Source organism: Ursus maritimus, unplaced genomic scaffold (assembly GCF_017311325.1).
Source record: "Ursus maritimus isolate PB19 unplaced genomic scaffold, ASM1731132v1 scaffold_9, whole genome shotgun sequence".
NCBI classification, from domain to species: Eukaryota; Metazoa; Chordata; class Mammalia; order Carnivora; family Ursidae; genus Ursus; species Ursus maritimus.
This window is the reverse complement of record NW_024427107.1, coordinates 80004222-80018406: the sequence shown is the minus strand read 5'-3', so window position 1 is coordinate 80018406 and position 14185 is coordinate 80004222. Positions and strand designations below refer to the sequence as shown.

At 66.6% G+C, this 14185-nt stretch overlaps 1 protein-coding gene across 1 annotated transcript in view; it reads left to right on the top strand.

Moving 5' to 3' along the window:
* The first annotated feature begins 3778 nt into the window (after positions 1–3778).
* The window catches only part of PLEC (plectin), a 67376-nt gene continuing 56969 nt past the window's right edge, over positions 3779–14185 (top strand). The window contains exon 1 of the mRNA XM_040625729.1: positions 3779–4546. Coding sequence (XP_040481663.1) covers positions 4009–4546 — 538 coding nt within the window. The 5' untranslated portion in view covers positions 3779–4008. The remainder of the gene's footprint in view (positions 4547–14185) is intronic.

Here is a 14185-nt window from a genome sequence, read left to right as displayed (position 1 = left end):
GGCTGAGGCTGAGGCTGGCTGCAGTTTGGAGTCCTGCCAGACCTGAAATTTTAGGAGACAGAGTACAGAGGGCATCTTGAGTGATAGGAGTGGGTGAGGTGGCCCAGAGGTGCGTAGGGCCACCCAGCGAAGAGGGTAGAGCATGGGCAGGGGCAGAACAATTGGGGCAAGGGAGGTGGGGACCCGAATAGTGGTGATCAAGGGGCAGGTCCAGAGTGCTGGGGCACCACTGCGGGCAGGCCTCCAGCCCTTGCCCTGGTGGGATCCGCCTACCCTCCACGACCAGGGTGCTGGCTGAGGAGGTCACCAGGAGGCCCAGACCAGTAGATATCTCCTGCAAGGAGTGAGTGGCCAGGGCTTCGAGGTCTGGGAAGCCACATGCACGAACGACCCAAAGGTCACTCTAAAGGTGGCAGAAGCCAAGGCTCAGGGACTGTGGGGTGGGGAAGGGTGGGCCATCAGAGCCCACCTGGATCTGGCCTGGTGACCCTGCGTTCTGGCTGGAGTTAGCAGGGTCAAGCACCACGAGGTGAAGCCTGGAGGATGGGGGCGGGGCGCGGCGGGAGCTCGCGCCAGGCCCCCTTGCCTTGCGCATTGATCCGCCCAAGCCCCGCCCCGAGCCGGCAAGCCCCGCCCCAAGCCTCCCGGCTCCTCCCCCAGGCTGCGGCTCTGGCCCGGGCAGTGAGTTGCGGGGCTGGACTGTGCGTGGCGGCGGCGCCGCCGCGCTCAGTCCCGGTGGAGACATGGACCCTTCGCGAGCTATCCAGCAGGAGATCAGCTCCCTCAAAGGTGCGGGCCGGGACCGGGGCCCGAGCCAGGGGGCGAGGACCAGGCGGTGACCTCTAGCTGGGTGCAGCCCTGCGCAGGGCCGCGGTCAAGGTCTGCCATCCTGGGAGTAGCCTTGGGGATGGGGAGCGGGAGCCACGGGAAACCCCAGGCCTATGTACCGCCAGGGGTCCACCTGCCCTGGGCTGGACGGGGGCTACTCTTGCTGCAGCCCTGCAGCCCTGCAGCCCTGCAGCCCTGCAGCCCTGCAGCCCTGCAGCCCTGCAGCCCTGCAGCCCTGCAGCCCTGCAGCCCTGCAGCCCTGCAGTGAGTGTCGGGGGGCGGGGCGGGCTGCTGCAGCGGCGGGGGCGGGTCGGAGGTGAGAGTTGGCTTTTGCGGCGGGTCCGCCCCTTTTCCTCCCGGCCTCTGCGGAGCTCCCGCCCCGCCTGCGGCCCTGCCAGCCTCCCTGCCGCTTTGCAGCCCTGCAGCTCGGCGTCCGAGGGGACCAGCCAGGGCAGTGGGTATCACTGTGGGGAGGCGCCAGGCGGGCTGGCCCCGGGCAAGTCCACACTGCGGCTCTTTGTTCTAGGGTGGGGGGGCTGGGGGCTGCCCGAGGGCTCCGACCGGTTGCCCTGGAAACTTGGAGGGCCCCTGAGGGCCCTGGAGTGTGAGGGGAGGAGGCCGCCCTGCCCCTCCCTCCTTCCCTGGCCCTCCCGCTGCCGAATCAGCGACTCCGGCTGCGCTTCTGCAGGGTGGGGGCGGGGCAGAAAAGGGCATCCTTCCAGCCCTGGGACTGGCGGGGGGCGCCCCCACCCAGGCGCGGAGAGGGACCGGGGGAGCTGCCGGGAACAGCTTGCTCCAGGCTCCTACCTGTCCCTCCCCTCACCCACTGAGGGCGCCAGGGTTGGTGGGAGGGAGGGGGGAATTCCCTTCTATGCCCCGCCCCCTTTCTGCGGTTCCCCAAGTTGCTGCCATCGCCCGTGCGGGCCCGTGTAGCAGGAGAGACCTTAGGTCCGAGTGTTTGGGAGGCCTTGGGGGTGGCTTGGAATCATTTCGGGAGGGGGGGCGGCTTGGGGATTTGGGGGAGTAGGTCGGGAAATCATACCAGGAAGATGGCCTGGATGAATGGGGTAGGCACGGAGGGACGCAGGAGGTGAGTGAGGAGCTGTGGGGCGGGCAGGGGGGAGCGCAGGAGGCCTGTGGGGGAGGGCTGAGGGACAGACCAGGAGAGTGGGCGTGCTCTGGACACAGGGTTGGGCCGGGCCGCTGCCTGAGTGCTGTCCTGAACCACAGCTGGCGCTGGTTCCCGAAGCCACAGACTGGGTGGCGGGGAGGGCCCTCAGGCGCTACTGGGCTGAAGGGGCGTGGACGCTGTCCACTCCCGCGCTAGCGGTGCGTCCTCCCGGAGCCGGTCTCCTTGTGGGCTGGCCCGCTTCCTGCCCGCCTGGCTGCTGGGGACTGGCGGAGAGCGGAGGGAGGGCGCCGCAGGGAGCTGGCGGGCGGGGCCGTGGGGACAGTTGGCTGGACCTTCAGTTTCCACCACCGCGTCCGCCAGCACTGGCGCACGCGTGCGTGTGTGTCTAATGAGTGTGCGCGCGCGCGTGTATGACGGTGTGTGTGTGTGTGTGTGTGTGTGTGTGTGTGTGTTGGGGGCGCAGTTTGGAGCTGGCTCTGCGGTCCCATGGCAACGGCCCCATAAACCCGCCCCCACCCGCTGCCAGTTGGCTGCCTGCCCGCGGGCGCCTCCCACCTCGGGATCCCCCACCCCCGCCCTATTTGCCCTATTTATAATCAGTTCCCGGGTTAGCTGCGCTTGGTGGGAATGGGTGTGTCGGCCTGGGGGAAGGGGAGGAGCGCGGATCTGGGTGCGGGTCGGTGCAGCACAGCGTGAGACAGTGGGGTATGGTGTGGAATGGGGAGGCCCAGGATGACCATGGTTAGGTCCTCAGCTGTGGGAGCCTGGAAGTGACTGATGGGTGTGGCCCGGCCTGGCTCCAGGGCCCTCCCATGGAAACCGCCGCCGCTTGTGGACCCTCTTGCTGGTCCCCCATTTCACTTGGGCCCCTGATCCACTTCTAGTGTGGTGCGCCTCTCCCCTGCACCTGCACAGCTAGTCCACAGGTGGACACTCCAGCCACCCAGGGCTGGGTGTCTGTATGGCATTAGGGGCACCAGGCCTGCCTGGGGTGACAGGGACTTGGTGACTGATTTTCTGTGTCAGCTGAGAGTTTCTGGCTTCCAACAGCTGGCCTGGGGGTTGGGGTGGATGAAGGCCCTGCTCAGAGCCCCCTACTCTGTTCCCCGCTCAGAGTGTTTTGGGGTCCCAGCAGACTCTGTGTTCCTGCGTCCCCTTTGATCTGGCTTGGCAAGGGAAGTGTTAAATAGGGTGGCTGTGGTCTTGGGCCTGGCATTTGGAGGTGGGGGGTCTGTCCCTTTGCCCGTTTGATGGACAGCAGCCACTGGTGTCCGAAGCCCGCCTGTGCATGTGCTGCGGCAGCTGCTACTGTCATTCCCCTCAGGCCTCCGCTCCCCAAGACTCCAGCTTTCCACCCAGATTTCTGCCCCACTCCCCGGGCCCCAGCTCTCCCCTCAGACCTCAAGTGCCCGCCCACCAGGCCCAGACAGCCCAGCACCCCGCTTTCAGATCCTTGTAATTCCACGAAACCCTGAGACCACAACCCTGAGTTGGGTCCCCAGCCTGAGGACCTCTCCTGTCCTCTCTGCTCCCTGCTTTCCCTTCTGCCCGTTCTGCGACCTTTTTAGATTCTTGGTCCATGGCTGCTACCGGACAGACTCCCTCCCCCTTGTCTTAGGAACCTTGAAGGAAGTGTTTAGAAACTGATGTAATTCCTGACGTCAGAGCTGTGGGGCCTGGGAAGGGAGGGGGGCTGTTGGGGTGGCTGCCGCGGTAAGGTGCCCCCCACTCTGCGAGGGGCCCTGTTGGCTGTGGGTGGGAGGGGCCGCCCATGCTGCTGAGTCAGAGGGGGCCGGCCTGGGCGTCCCGGAGGGAGGGCGGGCCGGCGGGAGGCTCGCGCAGGCGGTGGGCAGGCGGCAGTGCCGGCCGGGATCTCGCTGAGCCAGGCAGCCGGGCGTGAGAGCCACAAGCCCCGGAGCCCGTGCCCTCGAGCTCAGTGCGGTGGCCCGCCTGCCCGTCAGCCCGCGTCTCACCCTGTGCCGCGGGTGCCTCTTGGGCCTCCTCCCTGTGCCCCGCCCGTCACTCGCGCCTCCCAGGCTCTGGCAGCCATGGTGGCGGGTATGCTCATGCCGCTGGACCAGCTGCGGGCCATCTATGAGGTGCTCTTCCGTGAAGGCGTGATGGTAGCCAAGAAGGATCGGCGGCCCCGCAGCCTGCACCCTCACGTCCCTGGCGTCACCAACCTGCAGGTCATGCGCGCCATGGCCTCCCTGCGGGCCCGGGGTCTGGTGCGAGAGACCTTCGCCTGGCGCCACTTTTACTGGTACCTCACCAATGAGGGCATTGCCCACCTGCGCCAGTACCTGCACCTGCCGCCGGAGATCGTGCCCGCCTCTCTGCAGCGCGTGCGCCGCCCCGTTGCCATGGTGATGCCCGCGCGGCGCACCCCCCACGTGCAGTCTGTGCAGGGTCCCCTGGGCTGCCCGCCAAAGTGGGGGCCCGTGCCCGCGGAGGACCCTGCCCGTGAGGAGCGGCGGGTGTACCGTCGGAAGGAACCTGAGGAGGGGGCACCTGAGCCCCCTGTGGTGCCCGCCACCGCCCCGGGGAACCTGGTGAGGCCTGGCCCGGAGCCTGTCCCAGCCACAGGTCAGCTGCATCCTGGCCCCAGCTGGGGGGATGGGAACGGGGTGCCTGGGCACAGGCCGGGTGGGCTGGGGTCGGCGGCGCGTGTGTGGGAACGTGGCTCACACCGGCAGGTGGTGCTCTGTCTGCCCTAGGGTGCCGGCTGCTCTGCAGGGGGACCCACGTGGCTCCTCCTCCTGGCTTGAGGACCGCGGGGTGCGTAGGCCGAGGAGGAGCCCATGGGCTGCTGCCAGGCCATCCTTAGGCTCCCCCTGGGGCTAGGGGTGGGGCTTGCGGCGCCTGGGCTGGCAGGACGCGCTGTTGGCGCCACCCTGCCCCACACCAGCTAGTCACTGTCCCCGGCACTGCCTTTGGCCTGAGCCTTCTCTGCACGTCCCTGTGGCCTGTGTGCCCCTAGGCCCTCTCTGCGTGAGGCGGTGGTGTGCAGCAGAGGGGCCAGAACGGGTCAGGGCAGGCCGACCGCTCTCTGGTAGTGTGGCCCAGGCAAACTGCCTGACCTTACTGAACCTCGGGTCTGTCCAGTGCGGGTGACATCGACCCCTGTGTCTTGTGGCTCATGTGGTTTTGTGATGTGATGTTGTGACGGGGAGTGTGGCCAGTGTGGGGTTGGTGATGGCCCAGGGGGCAGCCCTGGGTTGGGGGGAGAAGAGCAGACCCCAGGCAGAAGCATTGCCAGCAGACCAGAGGCCGGGGTGTGGTGGGCGCTGGGCCCAGAACCGGGTCTGGGCAGAGGGTGGAAGGTGGGTCCCAGAGGATGGAACAGGTCCCATGGTCCCAGGGGTTGCCAAGTGACCCCTTGCGGTGTCCTTCCTCTGTGGCATTTCTCTGCCCCTAAGCAGCTGTGCTGGCAGGACTCAGGTGGGCAGATGACTAGGGTCCCAGGTAGCTTGTGGCTCACACGTGTGCTTTCACAGCTCCCTGGCCTTGGTGCTGACTTGGGGGGTCCTGATGCCCCAGCAGAGGTCAGGCTTGGCCGCCACTTCCATCTTTGTGTCTTGTCACCTGGGGAGGAACATGGTCTCTAAGGGTCTGGGAGGGGGGCTTGCCATGAGGCCGGCAGGGCAGGCAAGAGTCTGCCAGGTGAATAGGGGTCAAGGGACCGAGGTGCAGGCCCAAGGCTCTGAGTGGGAGCCCCAGTTCCGCTGTGGTCTGGGTTGGACCCACTAGGGCTCTGCCACGGGAGCCCATCTGGGAGGATCAGTGAGGCTGTGGGCTAGAGGAATGGTCTCTGGGCTCTCCCCATGGCTGTGGATAAGTTGCATGGCCTCTTCAAACTCCCGTCAGTGGGGTGACAATGTCTCCCACAAGGCGACAGCAAGTGCTTGGCTGGATGTTTGGTCAGCACCGACTAGCACCCAATGGCCAAGTCCCAGTCCGGGGGCCTTCTCCCCTTGCCGCTGGCGCTCCAGCCCTCTCCCTCTCTTGAGTCACGGGGGTGGTGAGCATGAGCTTCTCTTTCCTTTTCTCTCCTTCCTGCTTGTCTGTGGCCAGGCTGGGCGGCTGGGCGGGCACATGGCGGTGGGGCCAGGATGGGGGACTGGGTGTGGCTGCAGTGGGCAGAGCGGAGGGCACCCCCAGCCCTGATGGAGGTGACTCAGTGTTCCCTCCCAGCCGCAGGCGGCAGCTCAGAGTTTCCAACAGGAAATGAACTCCAGCTCCAGGCTGAGTCAGGCCTGTGGGTGTGGGCTTCCCGAGGGCCGAGCGCAGGACCTGAGGGCCACGCTTACGGGGGGCACCCAGGGCATGCTGGGTGCTGGCTATGGTGCAGGCACACCCTCGTCTCTGGGGTTGCACCTAGAATCACCGACTGCTCAGAGACCCCTTCCTGCCCCAGCTCTGTCCTCTCCAGTCTGCTGCTAGCATGGTGAGGGCAGGAGTGTATGGGGCCATCTGCACTGATCACCAGAGTGGACTCGGTCCGTGGGTCACCTCTGCCTGTCCAGCCGTGGCCAGGGAGCCAGTCAGGTGTGCCCACCATACCCCGCCCCCACCTGTGAGCCCTGGTGGTCTGCTCATCTGTGTGGGAAGGCATCTGCTGCTTGGTCAGCTACGTACTGGCCAGACCCAGACCAAGCCCCAGGCCGGGGAAGCCCTGGCCTCAGGGGATGGACTGGGATGAGGAGTGAGTGACGGGGAGGTAGCTTTAGGAGCAATCACGGAGGGCCTCTCTGAGGAGGTGCTCTGAGCTGAGCCTGATGGCTGAGGGGCTCCTGCTCCACCCAGAGCAGCCCAGTAGAGGGAGGGGCTTGGGCCGTGGCTGTGGCAGGTTCGGGTTTACCTCCCGTGGTGGGAAGCCAAGGCCATGGGCTTTGTATATGAATTTGATCCACATTTCCGGTAGTAGTGTTTTGCCCAGCTCAAAACTCCAGGTTAACGGAGATGCTCATAGAGGTAAGGGACCCCCTGAGTGCTCCCAGCCGCTGCGCCAGAGCCATGTCGTGCCGCAGGTGGCCCACCCCGCAGTGCACCCTGACTCTCCCATGGGCTCTCAGGTCCCAGAGGGTCCCCAGGGTCAGCGCACCGAACTGCCTTGCCCTTTTCCGTGGCTGTGTAGTGCCACGTGGTGGGACAGGTGTTCACAACCATCACTAGCTCCGTGTCTGCGTCTGTGCCTGTTTACTGGGACATCTGTAGGACTCTGGTGGGTTTTTAAAGCGGGGTGTGGCCGGATTAGATTTGCCTTTCCTCGGTCCTGTTCTGCTGGCTGGGAAGATGCATGAAGGAGGGCAGAGCTTTGCCCGGGCTAGAGACCTTGGGGGCTGGGGTCTGTCTGTGGTGGAGGAAGGGGCTGGCCCTGGGGGCTGGATGTTGAGGGGGGTGGGGGAAGTGCAGGGCTGGTGGGGCCTGTGGAGACCAGGGGAGGCTGCAGGTGGGCTGGTCAGGGCAGGCAGTAAAGACTGGAGGGCCCTGTGGGCGGCACTGAGGCTCAGGGATTTTGGGCAGGCCCGTCCGCTGTACCACCTGGGCTGGTTGGACCCGTTGGTCCACTGGGCTTCAGCTCTGCCCGGCTCACTGACTAAGGGGTGGCCATGAGGAGGAGTCACAGCTCCCAGAGCTGGGTGGGGAGACCAGGGCCTGAGTGAGCCCTCCCTCTGCCTCCCACCCTTCCCTCCTTCCTGCCGTCCCTGCCTTTCCTCCCTGCTGGCTCCGTGGCCTGGCCCGTGCTCAGCCGCCATGGACAGGTACAGCATGGAGGAGCTGATTCAGCTGGGCCAAGGTAGGGCAGAGCCCCAGTCGGGGGCTGTGGGCATGTGAGCTCCAGCTGGGCTGGACTGGGATCTCCCAGGCAGCCTGTGGCTGGGGCCCCCGGGGGCGCTGGGACTGCCTGCCTTGCCTGGGACATCAGATTGCAGAGATGCAGGAATGAGCTGGTCTCCCTCGCAGAGCTGTCGAGGACTGTCTGGTGTGGGGATGGATGGAGGCATCTGGAGGTGAAAGGCCCTGTCCTAGGTGGGCAGTGGGGGGCTACCCACTGCCCTGGAGGTGCCCTCTGGGCCTCAGGAGCCAGTCCTCCCTCTGGCTGCAGAGTCCGGGGGCGCTCCCATCAGAGCCCGCAGCTTCAGGCCATTTTCCTTCAGAAATGAGTTTCTGAAATGTGGGATTGGCCAGCGGGAGGCTTGGGGGCTCACCGCCCCTCCTCATAGCTCCTGGTCTCCCCAGATGGACCGTGGTGCCTGCAGCCCAGCGGTCAGAGGCCGAGTGCAGCCTGCTGTGCTTTGCTGCAGGGTGACCACACGTGCCAGACGCTGCCTGGGTGCCAAGGGCAGCCTCTCACTCTCCTCGGGTTCCTCATCTGTGCCCCATAACAGCATAGGACCTCCTTCAGGGGCTTCTCTGAGGTCGAAATAGAATGGTGCTTCACACACAGGAAATGCTGCAGAATAGGATGTAAATCCTTCCATCTGGGCCTTAACTCTTTGTCTGCCAGGGCCTGAGGGCACCTGGGAGGAGAGGGTGGCATGGTGACCCCCCATGTCCTGTTTGCCGGCCACTCCGAGCTCTGGGTCTCCAGGATGTGGCTTGGGCATGCCTGCTGGCAGTGCACTCCAGGGCCAGGCCTTCTGCAGACCAGAGGCTGCGGGGGGGGGGGGGGGGCACTGGGATGGGGCCAGGGCAGGCATTAGGAGCAGCCTGGGGAGGGGACGCATGGTCCAGTGGCATGGCCCAGTGCAGGAGGGCTGGCAAACGTTCCTGCGGCTCAGCCCGATTTGGGGCAACCTGGGTGTCCAGCTGGCTGGTGGTGTGACCTTGGGGAGGCTGCTGTCTCTCCTGGGCCAGGTGTTGTGTTGAGTGTCTTGTGGGGGTCTCTCTGGGAGAAAGGGAGCCAAGCCCTCTGCCCTTGTGGCCTTCCCCCGAGTGTACCCCCACCACTTCCTGCACCCTGGGTGGCGGGGGGTCGGGGTGGGGCAGGGGCTGCAGCCCCTCCCACGGGACGTGAGCCCCCCACGTTTCAATGTCAGTGCTGGGCCTTGTTCCGAGGTGGACTCGGATGCCAGGTGGCTTCTTATTATTAGAATCATGGGCTGGAGCCTGGGGGTGAGTGTCAGGTGGCGCCGCCCAGCCAGACTGGACTCCAGTGAAGGCCGGGGCCCCAGTGCCCTTGCTCTGCACGTCATGTTCTAAGTCTGGACAAGTGACGGGCCTTGCTTGCCCTCCTCAGATATTTATATCGCCCCCCCACCCCCTCCCCACCCCTCCCCTCCCGCATGGACACAGGCACTGCTGCTGACAGCGGCTCCGCCAGCCGTGCCCTCCTCCCACCGCCACCGCCACCGCGGGGCTCGCGGCCGCCTCCGAGGGGTCTGTGACCCTCTGCACAGCCTGCTCCCTGTCCCCGTCTGCCCCGTGGGCTCCCGCCGCTGTCCCTAATGAAGATCGTGCCGGGTAGGTGGCGCAGTCGTTGAAGGCTTTGTGAGAGCCCACGGGGGGCCCTGCGGGCGGTGGGCAGGAGGCTTTGTCCTTCCGTCCCTGCACACACCCTGCCCTCCCAGGCCGTCGCCCCAGCCCTCCCTTCCACCCTGTTCGCTGTCCCACATGGGAGTGTTGGGGCTCTGTGGGGGTGCTTGTCATTGAGGGTAGTTGGGTCAGCTGCGAGCCTGGGGGGCCAGCGGAGTCCGGGGTGCTGCCCCGGCTCCCCCCCCCCCCGCTGGGCGACTGGCAGCTGTCACCAGAGGGCTTCTTGGAGGCAGAGTGGGGTGCTGGGACACTGCAGTCACCCTCCTGGGAGGGCACGGCGGGGGGTCATGCTGAGGCTGCCTGGGCTGTGCTGGGGGGGGGCAGGCTGTTCGACACTACAGGCCCCTCCTCCTGGCGGGTGTGGCTGTGGGGAAGCAGGGGTTAAGGCTCCGCTAACCTTGAGCGTGCGAGCTCTGCGCGGGGACAGCTGAGCTGGGCGCAGCGGGAGGTGGGTGGGGAGCTCCGAGTGGCCAGGAGGGGGGAGGGGGAGGAGGCGGGCGGGAGTACTGTTGGTGCCGTGGACCGGGCTAGTCCCCCGGGCGCCGGGGCGCCAGGCAGACGGTGCAGCAGGGCGGTCCTGCAGGCTGGGCGGTCCCAGGTCCCGGGGCACCCCCCTCCCCACCCGTCTTCCAACGAGGGAAGGGAGGGGTCTGCCCGGTCTCTCGCGGCGGGTTCGGAAGGGCAGCTCCGCCTGCTCTGCCCACAGCCGTGCTGCCCCAGAGCCATGGAGCCCTCGGGCAGCCTGTTTCCCTCACTGGTGGTCGTGGGCCACGTCGTTACCCTGGCCGCCGTGTGGCACTGGCGCAGGGGGCGCTGGCGGGTGCAGGATGTGCAAGGTAAGCGCCTCTGGCAGCTACCACCTGGGCCGAGCTTGGGCTGCGGTCAGCAGCCACCGCCCCTGCTCGGCGGCTGGAGGCGGGGCGGGGTGAGGGGGCCGCCTCCCTCCCGCTTCCGAATTTCCCTGTTCCCTCCCCTTCCTGTCCCTGCGCTAAGCACCAGCACATGGTCGGGGAGTGGAGTCCCCCTCCCCTGTCTCTCATCCCGCATTGAAGACCCTGCCCCTTTCCCTGCCGTGGGGTCAGGGTTCAGTGGCTCTTTGATCCCGGAGCCCCGGCCTGGGCAGGTGGGTGAAGAGGAGTTTGGGGGCGGGGGCTCCAGACTGGGGCCACGAGCAGTACAGGAGTGCCTCCTTTGCCAGGAAGGCCTCTCCCCTGCTGCTAAGGACAGGGACTGTCAACATAGAAACCACAGCTGGCAGGTGTGGGGCAGGTGCAGGGCTGGTGTCCTGGGGCAGGTCTTGGGAGAGGCTCCTGCCCAGGACCGAGGGGGGGCTGGGCCTAAGCGCCCTCAGCCGGGGCCCAGGACTGCCAAGGGGCAGGCAGCCAGGCTACGCTCTGCCCACCCCCTGCTCAAAGTCACCCGCTCTGGGCGCCAGCCCGCAGCCGCCGTGGACCGCCTGGCACAGGATGGGTGGGGCCTGCCTCCTCCTGTGAATGGAGCAGGGTGGGGGCCCTGGGAATTGGGCTGCTGGCCTGAGGGGCTGCCCTAACGGATTTGGAGTTGTGCTCTGGTCTGTGTCTGGGTACCCCTGGGGTGCAGGGGTTCGCATGCGGTGAAGGTGGCCAGAGCTGCCCCTCGAGGGTCTGCCCAATCTGGATTTGGGTGCCAGGCCCACTGGTCCTGAGCTCTGAGTCAGGATGGAGCTTCTAGGCGTGGCTTTGGGGACTGCGGAGCGGCGGGTGACGCAGCTGCAGGGGCGTTCAATAAAATGCATGGGGCCAGGGCTTCTCCCCTAGATTTGACCTTTCCTCCTTCCCTCGGCCCACTTTGTCCCCTGTCCCCACAGGGACTGTGGGGAAGGGGCTCCTGTTCCGTTGCTATCTTGGGCTGCCCCTCTTCCTGCCGTGCAGTGCCCCTCGGGGTTTTGATGCCTCGGTTATGTTCTTGGCTGTTCTCAGCCCTCTACTCCCGGCGCCGTCCCCAACCGCCAGCCTCTGGGAACGTCAGTCTGTGGGCGTCAGTCTAGGGGAGTTTCCCGGCGCCTAGGCGTCCCCCGAGGCTCCCGTCCGCGGGAACCTGGGCATCCCGCGAGTTCCCATGCCCCTTTGTTCTGTCGGGCAGCCTCCCTCTGCCGCCAGGCCCCCGGGGCCCAGCGGGGTCCTCTCCTTCCAAGTAGGGGCGCGGCTTCCCGGCGCGCGCTGGGCGGGGCGCCCCGCCGGGGGCAGGTTCTAAGGGTCTGGGCCGTGCGCCCGCTGCCGGCAGCCTCGCGGCGTGGGCTGGGGAGCAGAGGCTGCGCGCCGTCCTCCTTGCTGCCCTGTGGGCGACACAAGGGTGCCCGGGCTCATGGCTGCGGCCGGCACAGGGCGGGCGGGAGGCACCTTCGCCGTGCAGGAGGTCGTGCTGGAACGGCCGCGTTGGCTGGACGGGGGCTGTGAGCGGGCCCGCAGGGGCTACCTCTACGGGCAGCTGTGCTGCGTAGGTGGGTGCGGCTGCGGGGGAGATCTGGGGGCTCTGTCTCAGAGGGAGAGGCCTGGACCGGGAAGGGGGTGGAGCCCGGCCCAGGTGCAGCCCCGCCCCCGCCTCCGCTCCGGAAACACCTGGGAAGGAAGGCGGCGAGGTCCCCTTGGACCCGTTTGTTCCTTATCTGGCGACGGGGGATGGGAAGGGGGCGGGGCCGGCTTGCGCTTTGGCCGAGGCTGCTTTTTGCCTTGGGCACCAGGCAGTTGGCAGTCGGGATGCCGGGGAGGGAGGGGCAGAGGGTGGCGCTCCAGGCCTTCTGCTGCCTTGGGGCTCTCCTTGGCCCGCGGGCTACCTTCCGTCTGTAGGGTTCCCATCCCAGGAGCGTGTTCACTGACTGTGGGACCCCCAGCCTTAGTTTCCACATCTGTAAGAGGAGGCGATTGTACCCCTCAGAGGGTCATGGGCGGCCCTAGGGGACACTGGCTGGTGGCAGAAAGTCTTGCTCTGGACGGTACAAGGGTCAGGGGGAGGTGCAGGAGAACCCGTGCCGGGGAGGGGGGCCAGCGGAGGGAGGCAGCCGTGGTGGAGGCCAGGGTGCCTGGCTGAGGGCACACAGAGACCGAGCCAGCCTGGGAGGGGTGTCTGTTGGCTTCAGGGTCTGAATCTGATGCACAGGGGGAGACAGGCAGGCCGGGCTGTGAAGAAAGGGGTTTGGGGGGAGAGGGAGAGGAGGAGCTCGGAGGCGGGAGAGCTCCCCACCCACCCTAGCATCTTTGGAGACCCCGAGTGGCAGAAAGCTGGAGAAGGGGCTTGGACTGGGGCCTGGGGTGGGGGCCCTGGCTCCTGGTTCCTGCTTGTCCTAGAATTCCCTGTTCTCACTTCCCGACCCATTTCCAGGGAGCTGAGGGACTCTGCTCCTCCCCAGAATGACATCCACACCCTTGCCAGCAGGGCCCCCGCCTCCCCGCTAGTGCTGGACTAGCCCAGAGCAGTTTCAAGTGTCCAGTGCAGGCTTCTGAACTCTGGGTGGCCGCTAGGGCAAGGGGGGTCCTCTGAAGAGGCATTTCTGCGGGCTCCAGAGGGGGAGGGGTAGGTGGGTGTATTGGGGGTCAGATTTGAGATTTGGGAGGGCTTGGGGAGGCCGAAGAGCTGATGTCTGGTGGGGTTGTGGGGACTGCTGAGCCGGGCCCAGCCAAGCCTCCCCAGGTCACCTCACTTCCCCAGGCCCTGCACGAGGGTGTGGGGGGTGTAGAACTGGAGGGCCTTCCTGCATCTCAAGCTGGGTTCAGAGTCGGGGCTCCAGGCCTGAGGGTCTGGCTGGGTCCCTTAGATGTGGGGGGCGGTGGGATGTTACCAGCTCCTCCTGGGTGACATACCCTTTACCCCATGGTGTTTGGGCGCCCTCCTGTGGCCACGGAGGGGCAGCATGGATGGGGGTGGGGTGGGGTGAGCTTTTCCCGGAACCTTGGCGGGGTGGCTCAGGGTAGGGGGGGCAGCGTCTCACAGCTGGATCACATCAAGCCAGATGCTCTGACTGGAAAATTCTTGTGGCTGTTTGGGCGGCCGGGCAGGCCCAGTGCCGGCCATAGGCGGGTCTGTCCAGACAGGAGGAAGCCAGGCTGCACCCGGGCACCCTTGCTCCGCCTCCCACCTTTACAACCCTGAATAGATGCTATCTGGGAGCCCCGCCCAACTGCAAACAGCCCCCAGGTGTGGTTTCCTTTCCTCTGAGTCACTGTGCTTGGGCCCCCTCCCCAACCCTGACTCACTGGCCGCCCCCCCACCGTGTTCCCCACTGCCCCCTGCATCCCTCCTCCCCTAACTCGAGTTCCTGAAGATTGGGGCTGGGCGGTCCTGCCTGATGAGTCAACACTCAGCTATGTGCCCGCTCCTGCCCTGCTGGGTGCTGTGCCTCTGGATGGGGGGCACTGCTCCAGGATGTGCCTGGTGGGCAGCTGGGAAGGGCCAGGCCAGCACAGGACCATAGTGGCCCTTGAGCAGGGGCATAGTGGAGCCTAGCAGGGGGCGGGGCCGCAGGCATAGGTGTGATTTACAGGGCTGCAAGAAAGAGATGGTCAGCTTGTCCCCCCAGCTTGCCGTCACTCAGCTTGGGGTCCCAGCTGGCAGGGTGGGGAGGCTGAGGGGTGGACCTGGGCTGAAGCTCTGAAGGGAGGTGTGGCCTGGGGGGCACCCTGGGCCCAGCCACACTCAGGCAGCCCCCCCCCC